The sequence below is a fragment of the Corylus avellana genome, chromosome 6 (assembly GCF_965113065.1).
Source record: "Corylus avellana chromosome 6, dhCorAvel1.hap1.2, whole genome shotgun sequence".
Lineage (NCBI taxonomy): Eukaryota > Viridiplantae > Streptophyta > Magnoliopsida > Fagales > Betulaceae > Corylus > Corylus avellana.
Window position 1 is genome coordinate 25,047,410 of NC_142495.1, and position 22,286 is coordinate 25,069,695.

At 39.0% G+C, this 22,286-nt stretch overlaps 2 protein-coding genes across 2 annotated transcripts; one reads left to right on the forward strand and one right to left on the reverse strand.

Annotated features, from left to right (window-relative positions):
• Positions 1 to 2,269: 2,269 nt before the first annotated feature.
• LOC132186124 (65-kDa microtubule-associated protein 3-like) lies at positions 2,270 to 14,888 on the reverse strand. The gene is made up of 14 exons (XM_059599948.2): positions 14,808 to 14,888; positions 14,429 to 14,517; positions 14,146 to 14,238; positions 13,845 to 14,042; positions 13,467 to 13,721; positions 12,833 to 13,042; positions 12,589 to 12,744; positions 12,298 to 12,457; positions 5,159 to 5,310; positions 4,984 to 5,071; positions 4,126 to 4,199; positions 3,893 to 3,967; positions 3,598 to 3,790; positions 2,270 to 2,827 (listed from the first exon to the last, which is right to left on the reverse strand). The coding sequence occupies exons 3-14, from the start codon at positions 14,215 to 14,217 to the stop codon at positions 2,376 to 2,378; spliced, it is 2,085 nt and encodes a 694-aa protein (XP_059455931.2). The 5' UTR covers positions 14,218 to 14,238; positions 14,429 to 14,517; positions 14,808 to 14,888; the 3' UTR covers positions 2,270 to 2,375.
• A 3,950-nt stretch (positions 14,889 to 18,838) lies between these two features.
• LOC132188852 (uncharacterized) lies at positions 18,839 to 21,385 on the forward strand. Its single transcript, XM_059603417.2, has one exon. It carries the CDS (start codon positions 19,073 to 19,075, stop codon positions 20,972 to 20,974), a length of 1,902 nt encoding a protein of 633 aa, XP_059459400.1. The 5' UTR covers positions 18,839 to 19,072; the 3' UTR covers positions 20,975 to 21,385.
• Positions 21,386 to 22,286: the final 901 nt, after the last annotated feature.

Consider the following 22,286-nt stretch of genomic DNA (forward strand, 5'->3'; position numbering starts at 1 on the left):
CTTCATTGCGGATATTTAAACCCACGTCCTAATAAATGTTCTAACCACTTTAAAATTTTTTTGGGCCATTGAACCATTACCCTTGATGGTTCTCTCGCTATGTTTATGTGTGAGGTCGATAGCTATTGAATTAATTATTATTTTTCAGTTTTTTAAAAATAATTTTAATTTTGTTTCAAAGGTATTTTGGAAATAAATATACAAAAGTATATAATTTGACATGTAGTGGTAGGATGGGATGCCCTATTGTCACTTTTTAAAGGTCGGAAAAACTTCACTTAACCCCATAATTTTCATTACTTTTACAATTACTTACCTAAAATTTAAAAATTCTCAATTTATTATATTGAATTTTTAATTTTTTGCAATATCACCTCATATTAAATTTTTATCTTAAAACCTAACAAGGAGTGTCAAAATTAACAAAATACCCCACAATTTTTTACACATAACTTCATTAAACGGCATAACTACATCATTGTTCATAATCACACTTTATACATACTATTTAATGACAAAAGAGCATGTAGGCTCATACTATATGATCTTCAAAATCATAGGACTTAATTATTTCCCTTTGAACATCATAAACACCTCCTAAACTCTTAATTGTACCTTTTTCCTCTTAAAAAACTGTAATTTTTCCACAACCCAAAGAGATTCGTTCAAACATATTGCAATCGGTGTTCGAATGGAACACTTTGTGGCTTATATAGATCAAACACGGTATGATCGTTTATGTGGACGGGGGCTCTATGTAGCTTACACCAATCAAATGGTGTGCGATCGTTATGCAACCGAAGCTCCCTAGAGCTCCCTGTTTAGTCAAATTAACGGTGTTTGAATTGACTCAACCTAGTTTTTTTTTTAATGTAAAACCGATCAAAAAATCCCTTCCTATAGTTCCTACACTTATTTTCATATACTCATATGCAGTTTTTAAATTTGCAATTAGATTATAATTCAAAAAAAACCTATCTCATATTTAATTATAGTTTTAAAAATCACAGCGAATAAATATAAGATCACTCAAATAAAAAATAACTTTTTGACTACATGGACTCATGGAAATACTTTTTCTTTTTTTAAAAAAATTTGTTAATATCTAAACCGACAAGAAGGCTTAAATTCACCCAAAAAAAAAAAAAAATCAGAACATGGCATGGGTAGAAATGTGTTCACGTGGTCTCATAAGTGCAGAAATCAACCACCCTTCCTTATATTCAAACCTCGGTAATGGTAATGGTAATACCTTCACATACCTGCAGATAAAAGAAAAGAAAAGAAAAGAAAAGGAAAGAAAAATGTGATTGGCAGGTGAGAAAAGCCAAGGTCGGCGTGGAGGTGGTGGTGGTGGTCCTGACAAAATTTGAGCAGGTGAGCCGTTACATGCTTACACTTGTCCGAGATACGTTGCTTGTCTCTCATGTTACAAACTGTACCGCACATGCCCCTCAAACCGAATATATTTCATGGGGCCCCTCGCCCCCATACTCGAATTCCCAAAACACAACTTCCCTTCCACTCATCACTAGGTCAAAGGTGGTGAGGGTAGGTGTATGCACGAAGAAAATAGGCTAAATATGGTAGATTTGGCTCCCAAATTGCAGGAGAAAAAACAAAAAAGGAGGAAGGAGGAATCCCTCCTCTCCGTCCTTCTTCCGATGGTGGGAGTTGGAGACGAGCTTTCCGAAAAAAATGGGATTTTGACGTACGACGTCACATGTCGTAGTACTTGTTGGAACGACAAAAGAGCAATTTTAAGTTGAATTGTAACCCTGCTTTTCAGCAGAAACAATCATTGCTTTGCAGCGGTGGAGGAAGTTTCTTCCTAAATAATTATTTTTTCAAAACCCAACTCCATTCTTTCCTCAACTCTCTTTCTTCCTACTGTGTTTGTTTCTATTCTCAACTTTCAAGTTGCCTTCCAAATCTAATCCCTATTCTGCCAACAATATTTGACCCCTCCAAATAATTTTTATTTGGCTCCAGTACTGTAGCAATGGTATAATCAAGAGTAATGATTCCCACCATATTTAATAAATTAATCCTTCATGGGTCAGAAAAAAGAGGGTACATTACTTCATGGATCACTATCCTTGTCCCCTGGAGATAACTTCTATCTACCATGTCCTACTGGATCATTTACTTGTCCCAACGGCTCCCATCTATATTGATTGAGTTGCCTTCAAATAACAGTGTACATGGAGCAATGCTATGGGTGTGAGAAAATTGGCGTAAAAAAATGGGAATAAGTATAGCACTGAAAGAGGATCCTATAAGATGCCATAATCTTTTAGAAAAATCATCAATTTCCTTCATATAATTTGTCATGAAACAACTATCAATTTTGGGATTTTGATGGGCATTAGAGACTAGGTTTTAGGAAGGATAAAACCAGCTCTGACCTCTTCGAACGAGTATTCAGTTGGTTGATTGTTGTTGTTGTTGTTTTCAATACATAGAGCAAGACGTGGGGTAGCTGGTGTTCTGGCTGTCGTCATAGGAACTGACACTGTCGGAGGAGTTGTCGGCTCCGGAATTGGCATCGTCTTCGGCGTTCTGCTTTCTTCATAGCCAACGGCAATCGGCTTCGAAGGTGTTCCCACTAGTGACAGCTCGGTGCTTGAGAGAGCTTTTTGTAACGACGCCGTATATGTCATCTTTTGATCTTCTAGGAAATTATCAATGTTGGCCTTAGATAACACTTGGGAAGAAACAGGAGAAAGGGGCTTCCGGATCAACGGTGACTTATTTTTATGTGCCTTTCCACTACCAGATGAATACTTCTCTGCTGAATGACCAGGATCCTCTGAGATGCTCTTACCTGCATAAAATTTTGTAACCAAAACTTTGCAAGTTAAATAGTCACTGAGAAACTCTGCAAGCAATGCCCAAAATTGTAGACATTCTAATATTACTGTGTTAAAAAATCCTACATGTATTTTTCTGTGCTTATTTTCTAATGTGGTAAAAAAAATTACCATTAAATTTTGGACCGGTTAATCTGTATATTTCACATCAGAGAGTAATCTTACTATATTACATGAATGGTGCAAATTTATTTTAGTATTAAGAGACAAAGGACCTTAAAGCAAGATGGTTCAAATTTGCTGGCCTTAGTTTTCAATATTGGCAGTCCTTTGATTAAGTATAGTAATACTCCTCAAAATCCTATCCTACCAATAAAGATCCTGGAAATATTTAGTTTCTAATTAAATATTTGAAAAATTCTAGAGGACATAGCTGCAAAACCACCATGGTGCTGGTGGCTCAAAGAGCTCTTGGCTATGTTTGCCAACAGCCGGGGCCGGCACTGTAGCTGGAACGGCACTGTTTCAGCTACAGTGCCAACTGACATGTGGCAGCAAAAATTGACTTTTTCATATAATTTTTTTTTTAAAAAAAAAAGCAAAATATTAAAAAAAAAAAAAAAAAAAAAAATTAAGATGAAAAAGTCAATTTTTGCTGCCACATGTCAGTTGGCACTGTAGCTGAAACAATGCCGTTCCAACAGTGTTGGCCCCGGCTGTTGGCAAACATAGCGCCCCGGCTGTTGGCAAACATAGCCCTTCTGATTCAAAAAGTCACCCTTACTAGGTTGCAGACGGGAAGCAGCTTTTTCAGGTTTCAGGTTCTGAAGCATTGCTCCACCAAGGGAGACTTTTCTGTTGCCTGCAACTCCTGTGGGTGTTCTCGAAGCCTTTTTTCCACTCTTTGATGGACTGGGTTTTGACCCAAAAAGTGCTTCCTGCTTAGCTATCAGCTGTCCCTGGATTCTCTTCTGGTCCTAAATACAGAACCGATTCAAGCATGGGTCATAAAGAGAAAAAAGATTTAAAACGAAAACTCCATACTGATTATCACAAATTAATTAAAACCAGGTCCATACTCTCTGCCTCTGCATTTCTTGCTCTTTCTCTTGCCTTAGCATGCTGTACTGTTCAAGCATAAAAAGAAGCCGTCCCTACAAAACAGATATCATAGAAGATCTAATTTGCATAATCAAAGGCAATGTAAATATTAATCAATATGCACTACAACTTGACGAACTTGAACAGGTCAAGTTTTGACTTGGAGCAACATGTCTATTAAAATGTTTAATCGATTAACAGAAAACCTTACACCATCATATAAGAATTCAGTCTGGCTTTGTTCCTCCCAAGCTTTTGTTTTTGACGTCAATACCTCCACCATTGCTGCTCAAATAGGATCCAAAGGATAGAACAAAAACTCATAAAATAGACCAAAGAAAAAATATAAAGGTAGCATCTACATAGAATATTAATCTGAACATAAATTTGTAAACAATCTATTTATTAGGTCCTCTAGGCTCTAACTTCCCTGCTTCCCAGCATCATTGTTTTATACATTCGGCACACTAAGTAGAACGGTAAGAGCTGCATATAAGTACTACTCATATCTGCATAGTGTAATTCAATCAGATCGTACTCTAATAATACGACTGGGATTTAAACTCACAGTATTTTCAACTCAGGGCCGGCTCAATGACTAGGCGACTGAGGCGGTCGCTTAGGGCCCCAGTTAGTAAGGCCCAAAATTTTTTTTAATAAGGCCTAAAAAAATTTTTAATTTTATTTTAACTTAAGGCCTTTTTTAAAAAAAAAATAAGGCCCAAAATTTTTTCTCATAAAAATTTAAGGCCTCTAAAATAAGGTCCCAATATAATAAGTCCATTGTAAAATAAAACCAATTAACCTAAAAAAACAAATATACCACATCAATTTTTTGGGACAACTAATTAAAAATTAAACTTAAAAGTCATGAAACAATAATAAAAATGAAAATAATAATAACATTATAAAAATATAATAATATTATTTAATTAATATTTAAATATTAAAAAAAATAAGGTCTCAACTTCAAAATTTCGCCTAAGGCCTCAAATACATTGAGCCGACCTGTTTCAACTCTCTATCCTATTGCTATGAGAAATAAAACTTGGTTAAGCAAGATATTTACCAGGAATTTTGTTAACTAAAGCACGACCTTTCTCAGCACGTTTAAGGGTAAGATGTGCACCTCTTCCACCATTATATCGATTATCGTCCTGAAATTCCATGATATGAAGGTGAATAAATTAAGATGAGGGGAATGGAAGCTACTTTCTATTCAAAATAAGATAAAAAAGTTCAACCCTGTTGTACTCCTCAAGCCAGCTCTCTTCTTGACATGCAGCTAACCACTTCTCAACCTTCTCAAGTATTTCTTTCCTGCACAAAGCTTCCTCTTTTACGTTTGCAATTTGAAGTTCAATTTCTTCTAACAGGTACATTGGATCCACAGCTCCTGCAAAATGTAATTGCTGATGATTTATTTTTCCAGGACAATCGCTCAAGTCACATAGATAGTTGCACATACGGACAAAACCTAGTCAGTGCCTTCCTCGTCTCCAAAACCTGTTCTTTTCCACTCCACAGCTTTTTGTTGGGTGATCCCTCTGTATGTGGGGACCAACCCACGTGGCAGGAAACACTAAGGGTTTTAAAACCCTTTGTGTGCTATATATATACATATTTTTCTTTCAGAAAAACAGAGAGAGAGCGAGAGAAGAAAGAAAGAGGCGTGCGGCGCAGGGAGGAAAAGAAAAAGAAAAAGAAGAACATCCGTCAGAGATTGGAAGGTCGTTTGTGGTTCGATCTTGATGCAATTTTAGAGTGTTGCTCCTGACGACGAGTGCTACGTATTGACTGGTGTCGATCGTTGGAATTCCTCTCCAATCGCTTGGTTGCTAATACCTACTTGGTGAGATCTTTCTTTATTCTTGTTGGAATCCACTTTAGGGTGATGAATTTATGTTTAATCCAAGAATGCATGTATTCTTGATGTGGTGATAACCTCTAGATATTTCTCTAGGGAAGACAAATTGTAAACTCATTATTGTTGATAGTGGAAGATTTAACTGGACTAGGTCCCGTGGTTTTTACCTTCGCATTGGAGGGTTTTCCACGTAAAAATCTTGGTGTCTTGTTTGTGGGTTTGCTTGATTATTATTTTTGCTATTGTGTTACTATTTAATTTGCACAAAGAGGGGTAGATTAATTCCGCTGAGCATCTGAAATTGGTGTTCACCCCTAACAAAGTGGTATCAAAGCTTTTGGTTCATTGTTTGTGTGGAGTTCTTGTGTGAATTAAATGGAAGAGTCATCTAATAGCATGGTTAAACTCACAGCTTCCAATTATTCAATTTGGAAGACTAGGATGGAAGATATTTTGTATTGCAAAGAATTGTTTGACCCCATTGAGTTGAAAGGTGTCAAACCAGCTACTGCAACCAACGATGATTGGAAGAAATTGAATAGGAAAGCCGTTGGATATATTAGGCAGTGGGTTGATCAAAGTGTCTTTCATCACGTAGCCAAAGAAGTTGATGCATATGGTCTTTGGCAGAAGTTAGAAAGTCTTTATGAACGAAAGACTGCTCAAAACAAAGCCTTTGTGATAAGAAGGCTTGTGAATTTGAAGTACAAAGATGGGCATAGTGTTACGGAGCATCTGAGTAATTTTCAGGGAATGTTGAACGAGTTGTCTACTATGAAACTTGCACTAGATGATGAGGTGCAAGCATTACTTGTGTTGAGTTCTTTGCCAGACAGTTGGGAAACCTTGGTGGTGTCACTCAGTAATTCGGCTCCCAATGGTGTGATAACTATGGGTATGGTAAAAGACAGCATGTTCAATGAAGAGGCAAGAAGGAAAGAACAAGGTATTTCTTCTCATTCAGAGGCACTTGTTATAGAAAGGCGGGGGAGAAGTAAAAGCAGAAAACCTCACAGGTATGACAGTCGTGACAAGTCAAGAGGAAAGTCCTATTCAAAAATGGACATAAAATGTTTTCACTGTGGCAAGCCTGGGCATATAAGAAGAGATTGCAGAAAGTTTAAGAGGGAACAGTTGAAAGGAAAAGACGATGAACGTCAAGAAGAAAAAGACACTGCAGCAGTTGCATCTGATGGTGATGTGGTATTTGCTTTTGATGAAGCTTATGCTAATCTCGCATGTGATGAATCCACGTGGGTAGTTGATACAGCAGCATCTTTTCATATTACTCCACATAGAGATTTCTTCTCTTCCTACACCAGTGGCGATTTTGGTTGGGTTAGGATGGGAAATGAAGCAAAGTGTAAAGTTGTGGGCATGGGAGATATACAGCTAGAAACCAGCATTGGGTGCAAATTGATTCTCAAGGATGTCAGGCATGTTCCTGAAATGCGCTTCAACTTGATTTCTATTGGGAAACTTGATGATGAAGGCTACCACAATTACCTTGGAGGTGGACAGTGGAAACTGAGCAAGGGTTCTCTTATCTTAGCCAGGGGAAAGAAGACCAACACTCTCTACAAGACAGCTACAAGACTAGTCAAGGGAGATGCGATTGTTGTTGAGAATGAAAACTCCACTGAGCTATGGCACAAAAGGCTTGGTCACATGAGTGAGAAGGGACTTCAGATTCTCGCCAAGGAACAGCTCCTGCCTAATAATAAAGGTACGTCACTAACGCCCTGTACTCATTGTCTTGTTGGAAAACAAAGAAGAGTTTCATTTCAAAAATCTTCTTCATCAAGAAAGTCTAATATTCTTGATTTAGTTCACACTGATGTCTGCACTATGAACACTAAAACTCTAGGTGGTGCACTTTATTATGTAACTTTTATTGATGACCACTCTAGAAAGGTATGGGTGTTTGCTTTGAAAACCAAAGATCAGGTATTGGGTGTGTTCAAAGTCTTTCATATGAAGGTTGAAAGAGAAACTGGAAGGCAGTTAAAATGCGTCCGTGCAGACAATGGTGGTGAATACAGAGGACCGTTTGAAGAGTATTGCAAAAGCCATGGGATCAGGCTTGAGAAAACTGTACCCAAGACTCCGCAGCATAATGGAGTAGCAGAGAGAATGAACAGAACCATCTGTGAGAGAATCAGGTGTATGCTCTCTCATGCAAAATTGCCTAAACATTTTTGGGGTGAGGCAATGAGGACAGCAGTTGACTTGATAAATCTTTCTCCTTCAGTTCCTTTGGATGGTGACATTCCTCAAAGGGTTTGGACAGGGAAAGATGTTTCTTTTGAGCACTTGAGAGTGTTTGGCTGCAGGGCATTCGTCCATATTCCTAGAGATGAGAGATCAAAGCTTGATAGCAAAGTCAAGCAATGTATCTTCATGGGTTATGGGCATGAGGAGTTTGGTTACAGACTGTGGGATCCAGTTAATAAGAAAATCATACGAAGCAGAGATGTCGTATTCTTTGAAGATCAAACCATTGAAGACTTGGATCAGAAAAAGGCAGAGTCTCTGAGTGAATACCGTGTTGATTTGGATCCAGTTATTCCTCCTTGTGTGATGCATGATGAACACATGGGAGATGTACAAGAAGAACAGGTTGATACAGTTGGTGAAAATGGTGAGCCTACAATTGATAATGCGGAGTCAGAAGAGCATCTAGAGCAAGCTTCTTCAGAACCAGCCGCTGAGATTCAGTTGAGAAGATCTACCAGAAACCGACAGCCTTCCAGAACGTATTCAGTCAATGAGTATGTGCTACTTTCTGATGGGGGAGAGCCAGAAAGTTATCAAGAGGTTATGCTACATGACCAGAAAAATCAATGGTTAGAAGCCATGCAAGACGAGATGAAATCCTTGCATGAGAATCACACATATGATTTGGTGGAACTGCCTAAGGGCAAGAGAGCACTCAAGAACAAATGGGTGTTCAGATGCAAGATTGAACCAAACAGATCACAGCCAAGGTACAAGGCGCGACTAGTTGTAAAAGGGTTCGGTCAAAAGAAGGGCATTGATTTTGATGAAATTTTCTCACCCGTGGTAAAGATGTCTTCTATCAGAATTGTTTTGAGTTTGGCTGCCAAAATGAATTTGGAGATCGAACAGCTTGATGTGAAGACTGCTTTCCTTCATGGTGACTTGGAGGAGGAAATTTATATGGAGCAACCAGAGGGGTTCACAGCTAAAGGCAAAGAACACTTAGTGTGTCGGTTGAAAAAGAGCTTGTACGGACTCAAGCAGGCACCGAGACAGTGGTATAAGAAGTTTGATTCTTTTATGGTTGATCATGGGTATGAGAGAACTACAGCAGATCATTGTGTGTTTGTGAAGAAATTCTCTGATGGAGAATTTATTATTCTCTTGCTGTATGTGGACGACATGTTGATTGTTTGTCGTGACACTAGTAAAATTGACAGACTGAAGAAAGAATTGAGTAAGTCCTTTGCTATGAAGGACTTGGGACCCGCAAAGCATATCCTTGGTATGAAGATCTCTCGTGATAGGAAGAAAGGAAAATTGTGGCTATCACAAGAGAGTTATATCGAGAAGGTATTGGACAGATTCAACATGAGCAAGGCAAAACCGGTGAGCTCTACACTTGCAGGTCATTTGAAGTTGAGTTCAAAGCAAAGTCCTACAAGTGAGAAAGAAAAAGATGAAATGAAGAAAGTGCCTTACGCATCAGCCGTGGGTAGCTTGATGTACGCCATGGTGTGTACGAGGCCTGATATCGCTCATGCAGTCGGAGTTGTTAGTCGGTTCCTTTCTAATCCTGGCAAAGAACATTGGGCAGCTGTGAAATGGATTCTCAGGTATCTCAGAGGTACTTCGAGAGTATGTTTGTGCTTCGGCAATGGTCAACAGGTGCTTGATGGGTTTACAGATGCAGATATGGCTGGGGATATTGATTCTAGAAAATCTACTTCAGGGTACCTGATTACTTATTCAGGGGGAGCAGTGTCATGGCAGTCCAGATTGCAGAAGTGTGTTGCTTTGTCTACCACAGAGGCAGAGTACATTGCTATCACTGAAGCGGCCAAAGAATTGTTATGGATGAAAAAGTTCTTACAAGAACTGGGTCTACAGCAAGAAAGGTATGTGCTTTACTGTGACAGTCAGAGTGCCATCCATCTCAGTAAGAATTCAACTTTCCATTCAAGATCGAAACATATTGATGTTAAGTGTCATTGGATTCGTGATGCACTGGAGGATAAGCTGTTACAGATTGAGAAAATCCATACTGATGATAATGGGTCAGATATGATGACTAAATCGTTGCCTATGCAAAAGCTTGAAATTTGCAGAAGCGCAGCGGGCTTGGTGGAGCCCCCCACATAATCGGGAGGGGGAGATTTGTTGGGTGATCCCTCTGTATGTGGGGACCAACCCACGTGGCAGGAAACACTAAGGGTTTTAAAACCCTTTGTGTGCTATATATATACATATTTTTCTTTCAGAAAAACAGAGAGAGAGCGAGAGAAGAAAGAAAGAGGCGTGCGGCGCAGGGAGGAAAAGAAAAAGAAAAAGAAGAACATCCGTCAGAGATTGGAAGGTCGTTTGTGGTTCGATCTTGATGCAATTTTAGAGTGTTGCTCCTGACGACGAGTGCTACGTATTGACTGGTGTCGATCGTTGGAATTCCTCTCCAATCGCTTGGTTGCTAATACCTACTTGGTGAGATCTTTCTTTATTCTTGTTGGAATCCACTTTAGGGTGATGAATTTATGTTTAATCCAAGAATGCATGTATTCTTGATGTGGTGATAACCTCTAGATATTTCTCTAGGGAAGACAAATTGTAAACTCATTATTGTTGATAGTGGAAGATTTAACTGGACTAGGTCCCGTGGTTTTTACCTTCGCATTGGAGGGTTTTCCACGTAAAAATCTTGGTGTCTTGTTTGTGGGTTTGCTTGATTATTATTTTTGCTATTGTGTTACTATTTAATTTGCACAAAGAGGGGTAGATTAATTCCGCTGAGCATCTGAAATTGGTGTTCACCCCTAACACTTTTCGATTCACCAAATGTCACCCACCCAAAAAAAGACGAAGTAGAAGAAGAAGATCTTGTTATCTTGTTAAGCAAAGCCCACACTTGCCCTGCTGTCTTCCAAATCAAGTAAATTCCTATTCTATAACAGCTGTTTGTTTTTTATGTTAAAGAAAATCCATTATTGAACAATTGAAAAATGAAAGCTTTCTCTATTAAACCAAAAAAACTTTTAGTTTTCTTGATTAGGAGAGAAATGAAAGTTAGTCCGTTCGATAACCCTTTTAAGGGTCCTTTTTTGGGTGGACACGAATTTCTTCTAAACTTGGTTTTAAGGAAATTCCCTTCAACCTACACTAATAAGTAACAAATGTCATTTAATATTTTTGGGTTTCTAAAAAATTAATGTTTGAATTCCTAGATTAGTAGAATAACAATAAATTACTGTTAAAATATTAAAGAAAATATGTAAGAGATAACACTTGGTACTTATTAGACTACCCCTCACCCTCACAAGTGGCCGACCAATCGCCCTTCACATAGTAAGGGCCGACTACCCCTCATTTGGTGAGGGGTGGCTGTGAGGGTGACCTCTTTTTTTATTTGAAGGGTAAAATTATAATTTTATAATGACAACAAGCTAATGTCATCATTTATGCCACATGTCATCGAAGATTGGTGATGACGTAGATCCGCATGTGCATCTAACTGCTTTCATCAAACAATTCAACGGTAGGGACCCTTTTGATCAAAGAGCTTACTCCATGGATCTTAATGATACTTTTGATACCCCTGGATCAGTTTGATATAACTGCAAACCTCAGGAATCAAGTAAGTAATTTTTCAAGATTAATATGTAGTAGCATCATCTATAGGCAGCAGCCAACAAGAGTGAGATCATAGTGAACAAGTAAGCAAAACCTACTCAATCCAATTTAATTATCAAGTTGAATTTACAGCAAATCAAGGCCATGAACATTTAAGCTGAAAGCAATTTTATTTGTAACTTTACACGTTAGGAAGATTAACCTTGAGGAATATTTCTCTCTCTCTCCCCTTTTTGTACATATGAACTTTAAAGTTGGAAGATGTATTTTTGAATGTGCTTTAAGTTATATTATAACTTTTGGACATGAATAGTACTATAAAAAGCATGCTTTTGTGTAAGTACTTCATGATTTAATCATAAACCAGTTGTTAGAAATATATTTTTAAAATTTTATTTTAGTGTGTTATCCGGCCCCTCTAGTTAAAATCCTGACCTCACCCATGTTTGCATCATACAAAAATCCTTGCACACAAATTGATACTTCAAGTCAATGAAAGTTTATGATTGTATCTTTTCCCCATATTGAATGAGCTCTCAAGTTATATATAAGTGCTTGACAACGGTTTCAATAAAATCACATGCCTCATAGAGAAAGAAGAAATTTCCTTGGCAGAAAAACATCAAAATTACTTGCAGTAGCCTTTTACATAAATAGCATTAATAAAATTCTTACCAGACTTCATGGCTTCAACTGAGGATTCCATTACACTAAGTGCTTCCGTGACCATGTGCGTCTGGCTACATATCTGCTCTAGTTCCAACCTCTTTTTCATAACAAGCTCTTTCATTTTACTTGATTTTAGTTGCTCAAGCCTTGAAACTTCTGCCTCAACCTGCAGGAAAAAAACTCATAAAAATAGTTAAATACATGTCAATTTCCCACATAAACTTTGCACATATTGTAAATCATAAGAAAGCAAAATTAGTTCTCCACTCCAAGGAATCTAACTCTAAAATTACATACATTATTTAGGAAGTTTACAGAAAGCATGTTAGTCTCGGTAATTTCAGGTTCTGAAGCAGCAATATTACTAGTTACGTTCTGAAACATCTGTTGCTCCTCCATTGGTGTGTCCATCAAATTCCACATCTCCAACAGGGCACTTGCAAGGTTTTGAAGCTGGTAAACTCCAAGGTTTAAAAAGGTCAAGAAAAAAAAAAGTTTTCTCAAGAGGACAATAGGATAACTAGTTTACACATGTACTGACCCTTTGCATTCTCTGAATCTTGACCTCTCTCAAACTTTGTACCGCAGCAGCCAACTTCTCTATCGTATGGTTACTTATATCTTTTGTTCCTTTGGAATCATTCAAAGTGGAGTGGATTTCACCAGCTATGTGTCTGAACTCCATACCAAGGACCGAGCACACTGAGTTCAGGGTGTTCAGGTGGTTCGATACCTGCTTCAAACGATTTCTCTGCAGGTGATGTAGAACAAAATCAGGAGAAATCATTATAGCAACAAAACCTCCAACTTCCATAGATGAAAAGAACTTGATTAATTTTATGTCACACACTCCCAGAACATAGTTCAAATGTAATAGGCACAATTCATATTCCAGTTGCATTCATTCATGCTTCATTGTAAGTAATCCCAAATTAATCGCAAAAATTCCAATTAATCTTATGCTTTCTCCATCATTTCCTTGAAAAGACATACTTTCATCTCTCACCCATTTTTCCCCAAGTTTTGGCTGAATTACAGTTTTCATAGTTTTCAAAAAATCGAAGAAAAAAAATCCGAATTTGCTATTCTTGCAATAATTGTAAATTTATGAGGGAACAAAGAATCGAATAAAACCCAAACTTGCCGCTATATACAAAGATAGTAAATTGATCAACCTTCTGATTCTGAAGTTCAAGCAACTGTTTACGTAATTCTTCTAGTCTTCTCATGGACAAGTCAGTCTCATCCAGAACCACCTTGTACAGATTATCCTCTGTATCTCCCCGAAACTCATTTGAAATATTCTGTATCTGCTGTAAAACTTCAACAAATTGGTTCTTTCTGTTAATTTTTAGCTTCCGCATGTCCTCCAGTTGTGAAATAACGATGTCAAGCTCTTTACTCAAGCCTCCATCTGGCTTCCAATCAAACTGAAGATACAAACCAATCAACAAAAGTTCCAACCATTAAAGAATTGCTTGTGGCGACCGGAGGAAAAAAAAAGGGCAGGCATAAAAATATAAACTTGTTTTTTAATTCCTTACTAGACTTACATGTAGTGGCTGCTCACCCATTGCGGAACAGATATCTGCAAGTTCTGCTTCGGATTCAGCTATTTCTTGTTGCAGCTGTGCTCTACACTTCTTGGCTACATCTACTTTTCTCCTATATAGCTCCAGACACTTCTGTTCAATTTCAAGCAGCATCGTATTCCTATTGACTTCAGGCTCTCCAACCTCATCCCATATTTTCTAATCGCAACAATAACCAAAAGAAAAGAAATTCAACATGCTATCAGGAATACCAGATGCATGATTCTATATAACTTATCCTTCAAAAGAAATTGAAGAAAACCTGCAGTTCATCTAGCAACAATCCACAAGTTGTTTCAATATGCGCAAACTGGTTAATTTGGTGTTTAAACATGGTGAGGCAAGGCAACCTTCACTGAAAATGACAACATTTCTGTAAGACACCTCTAGGTACCAACATAAAAACAAAAAACAAATATTATAAAAATTCACATCATAAAAGTATAATTTTATTCCTAATTCTTTAAGCATTAGCAAAACCCTAGATTATGTTCTTGCAACTTATAATATCAAATATAGTCTCAAAAGATTCCAGAGATACATACACGGCACAGACACTAAGGGAGAGACGGAGAGACGCCAAAACAATTCCTCAAGCGTGCTCTGTTTGGCTGGTGAGAAACTAGAAGAAACCCTGTAATGTCACATTCCCAAAATGGATGAACAAAAATTAACTGAACAAATAAATGTCAAAAATTAAAAATTAAAAAAATGCAAAACAAAACAATTCAGAATGAACTCTCAGTAGGAATAACCTTCAGCCAACCAAACAAACAAAAATGAACGCGATACTCAAATGAGCGAAGTAATGCAGCAAGTAATGGAGGACTAACAACAATCATGTTAAGAACTAGTAGGAAATTTTCCTTTTTCTTTTCCTCAGTTTTCCAGCCAAGCAAACAGAAAATGACGATTAAAACGAACCTGATTGTCTGAGATTTTCAAATTATGAGAGTGTTGCCTGGAGACGGAGAAAAGTTTTTCGGTGCCGGAAAATCCGTTTCTGATCAGAATGGGTTTATTGGGGTTTTGATGGAAAAAGAAAGTGTAACGCTTCATTTTGGGAGGGAAAGGGAATGGGAGCAAAGGGAGCCGTTACGTTGGGGAGAGGAAATAGTGCCTGATCTTGACACGTGGTCATATATAGGAGCCAAGATGACGTGTTAAGATCGAGGGGTCTGTGGTTGGGTCTGGTCAGGGAGTGGCCCAGTGGGAGGCGATCGGGATTGTTGTTTTGGTGGGGTCGAATGGGATGTATTCAAAATTTTGAATTTAAAAAAGGAAAAATGTCCCAAAATTTCTTAAATTTTGCCTATTTTACGGTTAAATTTTTTAATTTTGATAATTAAAATAACTGGTTTTGCTCAAGTGACAAATAGGTTTTTCCTTTCCAATCTTTAATAAAAAATTTGCCCCATTATATTATTTATGTCATACCAATGAAAACGTGACACATATATTTACATACCACATGAGGCTGTCATGTAAACAATTACCAAAAATAAAGAAAACAATTTTTTATTTTTACTTTCTAAGCAATACATTACAAATCTACAATTTTTCTTACTTTCTTTCTAGCGCCGCAGCCTCAGGTAAGCCCTCTCCCTCATGGTGAGGGGAGGAGGGATGGCCGTTTGTTGCCTCCCTCCTCCCCCTCGCCTGTCCTTGTACCGGGTGCCAGTAGTTTACTTAATGTCCCAGTCCCAGGTTGCCTCCTCCCTACACTTTCTCTGCCGCCCCTTCCTCTTTGTTCCACTTTTGTCTTTGGCGAGGCTCTCTGATTGTTTTCTGCTCCTTTCCTTTCTTTTCTTTGCTTTGTTTTTAGTGTGATGTTCTTGTAGCCTTACTTGTGTGCCACTCGGTGTGAGTGCTGATTTTGGGGGTTTCTTTCAATCTCCCCCCAGTTTTGTTTTGTGTTCGCCGCCGATCTCCTCTGCCCGCTCTATTGCCCAACGTTCGATGTTGGGTCTTTCCTCATGCCCTTCTAGCGATGAGCTTCAACGTCCCCTGCTGCAATGGTTTTCCGGCCAGCTGGCGATTGGTTTCGCCACCCTTCGTCCACTGTTTTGGGCTTTTTCCGCGTCCCCACCGAATCGAGCTTCCATTGTTCCCTTCCGGTGTCGGTTTCGGGCGAGTGTACAATCGGCATCCACGCTGCGTGTGTCTGTTCCTGTTTGTTTTATTTTCTTTTTATTGTCTTTATTCATGTTTTTTCCCTATATGCATTTCATTCATGTTATTTGCTTATAATAAGGCCCTGCCTCTTTGGTTCGCCCACGTTTTATTTCGGTTTTTTTGCTTCTGTTTTGTAATAAGGCTTGGCTACTCGATCTGCCTGCTTGGATGTGAACTGAATTTTGGTCTAGATCTTTTAGGTCGTGGATGTGAATTTTAGTCTAAACGTTCAAGTTGTGGACGTGAACTTCATCCTGGCTTTTGGGTCGAGGAGGAATTTGCGCTACCTATGCATTGGATTGTGTCTGTCTTATGCAGATCTGTTATTTCACTTGAAAACTAGTCATAGGTTAGCGGAGATTTTAGGTGATGTTGTATCCTTATAGCTTCAGCTATAATTTGCATTTTCAGAGCTTTGTACTCCTGCGATGTAAGAGTTTTATTCTCGTAATTATTATCAATGAAATTTGAATGTATTTCTTTCAAAAAAAAAAAAAAAAAAATTACAAATCTACAATTAGGTTATTGTCACATTTCTACTAGTGGTTATCACCAGAATGAAAGCTATTATCTACAATTAGATCGCTGCCGAGGTTCAATCGCCACTATGAGATATTTACGAAACCCTAGTTCTCGTTTGGTCAAGATCAAGTCTTGGTCAATCAAGACAACCGTATCTTGTTTAATTTCTTAACTGGCTTATAAAACATATGTTTTATCCCTGTTTTATATAAGCCTTGTAATCCACGACTTTCATAAGATGTAGCAGTAATTTTTTAATGTTCTTTGAGAGGTTTCTAAACATCGTTCGACCTTAAACATTTTAATAATTCTCCTTGGGTATTTGATTTTTTCAATACCCCATGTAATGAATTATTATTTATTAATCTATATATAAAATAAAGAGTAATAATAAATGTCACATTTCTATCCCCTAAAATTAATATGACTTTTAAAGATAAATTATAAGTGGTTCAACTAGTACGAGGCATCAAGCAATAGAAACAGCAAATTACCAAAAAAAAAAAAAAAAAAAAAAACTAGCCCTCTCTCTCTCTCAAGACACCTTCACCATTGTGGCTGCGACTGACTCCTAGCCAGAGACGAAGGGAGGGGGGGACCGGGGTGGGCCATGGTCCCCCCCAAAATAAGGAAAAAAAATATTAGAAGTAAAAAAAAAAATTAAAAAAATTAAAAAAAAAAAAGTAAAGTTAAAGTTTTAATTTTAGTTATTTGGCCTCATAAAAAAAAATTGGCCCTATTTTTAATTTTGTTGGCCTATACTCACTAAGTTTTTTTATTTTTGGCCCTTACTTTCAAATGTCTATTTTTTTTTGTCCTTACGGTAGTCTTTAGTTCATAAAAAATAACAAAAATAATTTTTTTTGATAAAAAAAATTATAAAGAACCGAAAAAAAAATTTGGCTGGCCCCCTCCCATAAAATTTCCTGGCTCCGTCCCTGCTCCTAGCCCCCTCTTTTTTCTTCCTCCTTCCATTCTTGCCTATTTTGAAGCTTAAATTGCCTCTTTGGAGGCCCTACTTGTTTATTTGGAGGACCTATTTATCGTCCTTGGGATTTATCTTATCACAACAGCTCCATCATCTCCATCCTCACTGCGGATCATCTGGTCTCTACCTCCTCCAACAATCATATCTTATGTAAACTCATTTTTAAGTTTTTAATTTGTTTTATTTTGTTTTGTTTTTAAATCATATCTATCACTTCAGGAAGTCTTACCCCCACACGCGCCACCCCACCTCTCTCCTGAGTCTCTCTGCTTCCAACCACTACCAAAGTTTCCTCCATTTGGCCACCACGTGTTGACATGTGGTCCACACGCAACGGTGCATGGGTTGCTCTTTATTGCACCTGACACATTCCTTCCTCTCATCTTGCCTATTTTCTAATAGGCTTTCAGGTAGGGTTGATGGATATCTTGAGTTTCCTCCATCCGGCCACCACGCATCAACGCATGGGCCACACGCAACGGTGCATGGGTTGCTATTTACTGCACCTGACGCCTTCCTTCCTCCCATCATGCCTCTTTTCCAATAGGCCTTCAGGTAGGGTTGAAAGATATTTTGAAGGCCATGCCCTTATTTATGTCCAATTCTATAGGGTTTTAGATAGAAATCATAAAATTGAAGGGTTTCAGGATGATCATGCTCCTGCTCGTACCTTGCTCAACTGCCTTTATTGGCATCCAAAATTCTTAGTTTTCAGCATAAGGTCGTGTCATTTTTTAATGCATTTTTTTCATTTTATTTGTTTACTCTGCTTGCCTTCGGGCTTATTGTTGCATTGTCATGCTCTTTGTTATTTTTTATTTTTGTAATCCTTAAAAAAAAAAAAAAAAAAAAAAAAGAAAAGAAAAAAAAAAGGAAAAGAAAACACTAGGTCAACTCATCAGTCCAACGCTTCTGGTAAGTCCAAATCATTCGTTGGCCGTTGATCAATTCAAAACCGTTTTTGTTTAAACTACTGGATCGATCACCAACGCAGGTCTGAGGTCTCTGTCAATTTTCTTTTCTTTTCTTTTTTTGATGCCATCAGGAGTGACGACAAGAAAATGGCACTTTCTCTTTTGAGTTGATCTGTCGTTTTATGTGTTGTCTCTCGCTCGCGAGCTTTACTACTTTCAACTTCCGTATTTTGTTTTATGTTTTGAACGCCAAAATGCTCGCGCAGATCGAGTATGTACGCGTATGGAAGTCTCAAATACATTATTTTATTTCTTAATTGAAGCAATAAACAGGACGACCCACAGAAATTGAAAAACAAAAAGGAGAAGACGAAGAAGAAGAAGAAGAAGAAGGAGAAAAAGTGAAGAGACAAAGACAGAAAGCCTTTGAAGAAAATGTCAGACACAAAGTGAAGTAGTGAACACGCACACATACATACTCTCACCCCTCTCACAAACATACTCTCACGAGCCTCATTTTATTTCTCTCTCTCTCTCTCTCTCTCTCTCTCTCTCTCTCGCTTATCACCTTCCTCTCCTCCTTCCCTCCCATGAATCCCAACAAAACGGAAGACCTCCTCTTCTCTCACCACCTCAACCCCCATGATCTGGACCCACCACCACAATCCCATCAGATCCTGCAATCCCAGCCGTCCATTCCTCTCGATTCCCAAAACGACCCCGCTTTCTCCCTCCCCGAAATCGTCCTCTTCCGCTCCCCCTCCTCCCCTTCCACCTCATCCTCCTCCTCCGAACCCGACCCGGGCGAAGCCTCAAACCCGGTTCCGAAGCTCCACATCAGCCCGGAGCCCCACATCTCCTCTCAGTTCTACACCTTCAACCCGGAGTCCCACTCCCTGATGATCCGCTGCCTCCTGGAGCACCGGCTCGCCACCCCGGGCGAGATCCGCGCCGCCACGCCGCGGGCCGTGCTCAAGTCCTGGCGCGCCGTCTGGAAAGACCGCAACGAGGACACCGCCTACCTCACCGCGTGGAAGCGCATCCAGGACAAGCTCTCGGCCCACGTCGACCCGACCAACGGTAACCAATTCCTTTGCTTCAAAAACAATTCTCAGCAATTCGTTTCCCACATTAACCAGTGGCAGGACATAGCCATGACCTTCCACTCCGATACGGACATCAAACACCTAGGGCTTAAGGAGACTATAGAGAGAATTAAGCAGGTCTGGACCGTAGGTGCCAAATTCTACGGCATTCCCGAGAGTTACATTAGGGTTTGCGTTGCCGCGTGCCCAGTGTGCTCTGCGGTGTCGTCGGGAGGGTCCTCTGGGGCCGCGGCGGCGCGGACTAAGCGGCGTAGGTTTGAGTATACCGAGTCCTTTGATGTGCCGGCCAAGGAAGTGCCCAATAGGCTTCAGCAATTGGCTGCCAAGCATAAGGTTGTGCTCTGCATTAGGCAGAAGTATATTAGGTATAAGCCGTTTATGGCGGAGGTGAAGGACTATGCTTGTCATAGGGCGGGCGAGCCTGCCGCAAAGAAGTCAAAGATTTTGAAGAGGGAGCCTTATGCATCGAAGCGGTGTGGGTGTGGGTTTAGGATTAGAGCCATTGTGCCAATTGCAAACTATAATGAGAAGGATAAGACTTTTGTGTATCAGGAAGAGGGGATGGCGGTGTTTAAGTTGTATGCGGTGCATACGGGGCATGAGCCGGGGCCATTGGATGGGAATGCGAGGATTATGCATCGGGTTGTGGGGCATAAGGGTGCCTTTTTGATGGACCAGGATACGGCGGTGTATGGGGTGAGTGAGGAGTTGGAGCATGACGGGTTTGGGTTGATGGGGAAGGATGATGGGGATTTGCAGCTTTCGGTTTTACAGCAGGTGCAGGAATTGAGAGCTGAGGTTGGGTTGTTAGAAGGTAAAGTTACCAAACTTCCGCATGAATTATTGGGTTCAGTGTCTCGAGAGTTGTGTGAGATTGTGAATAAAGTTAGGAGTATAGGGGAAGATAGTTTGAAGGCAATTGGGATGATCTCTCACAAGCCGCATTCAGATGATGTGTTGGTTGGGGAGAATGATTTGGCGCATTGGAGTGATCATCACCATGAACAAATATATGGGGATGGCAAGGACACAGATTTGATTGAGGATGATGAAGACAGTTTTGGGCGAACTCTTGGCGACGTTGTTCCATGGGACCAAATGAGGGAAGATTGTAGGAGTCAGAAGGATCTGATGACCGAGCCTTGTAAACCAGAAAAGTGGTTGAAATGCAGTGACTTTGACGAGAAAAGCATTCTTGATTGTGAAGATACTAAACTAACCAAGCCCATTAGACATGATGAGGCCATAGTTGCAGATGTAGGTCTTGTTGGTATACAGGTTGATAGTTTCTACCAAGAGAATCCTAAATGGTATGATTCTCCTTGTGGGTTGGACACTGGTGCAGATTGCGAGGATAGTGGATTCAGGCATGGCGAGATTGTGTAGATTCCTCAACAGCTTGGTTAATCTACTCTTCCTTAGTCATGGATTTTTATCGTAGCCATTCATCCCTTCTCATAGTTGGAAGTGGGTTGTACATTAATGTATACAGAAGAACTTGAGCCGCTCACGTGCTTTTTAGGTGTGTTTGCTCGTGTGGTTCTGTAAAGGATAGCCCAATTGGGCTTCTCTGCACATATGTGTTTTTTAACTATCTGTTAACAATGTTCCTGGCCTCCAGAATTTTTAGCTTGGTTTTCTTTATAATGCACATTGGTGACTGTTTCAGTCTATTTTTCTTCTTTCAAATTCTTGTATGTATTATATGTGTAGTCTTGCTTCCACGTTGACCGTGGCATGATGAGATATACGGAACTTATTCGTCATGATGTGTATGTAACTTGAATTTCTCTTGTATATGCATCTCTGTAAGCCTCTTTTTTCTGAATGCTCAGTAACCAATCACTTTATAGTTTATCTGTCACCTGGCTGCGGTGCTTAACAAACAGTTACTGCTGGGTTAAGATTGTGCTATTTGTTCTAGAGGTTGTCCCTGGATCCAATAAGTTGGTAGTCCTTCTAAAACTTCCTTGCATTATTTATCATACTTTTCTTACCTGTTTCAACAGATATGATAAATCTTAAGGGACTTTGTGCCTTTTCTCTTGGGGATTATTCTACTTGCTTTTGACAATCTTTTCTGTACTGTTGGGAGTGCCAGCAAATGCTTTTGGGTGGTCATTAAGGGACATCAAAGTTTATATGAACTACTTTTTCACTATCACCCTTTATTATGTATTGACAATATGTGGGTACTTTAGGCCCTTGATCATCGGCTTCCAGGTTTAATGGTTTTGTTGCTGTGCTCGCTGAAAGGGAATTATAATTATAATATTGATTATTGAGTTCTACCAGGGCCTACCTACCAAGTTAGGAGGTGATGATTACAGGAGTGTTTTTCTGTTCTTTTCTTTGATTACACGAGTGAAAAAAGTTGTCTTCTTTTCTAATCTTCCTTAATGGAAGCTTCTCTCTCTTCGAACTTTTATTTATCGACAAGTTACACTCACTCTAACATGTTGTTGTTATTAATTGTTGTGTTGAATTTTTATTGAACTAGCTGGTGGAGAAACATCCTCTATATAGTGTTGAGCAAGGATACTACTTACAATTGTTCAATTCTACTATCAGCCTCAATTTGATAATAATAAAAAAAAAAAAACAAAAAACTTTGTGAATGAGATAAGCGTGTGTACAGTTACAACTTCTATAGAGGTGGTGGTGCAAAAACACTTATTAATTTACCAAAAACATTTTA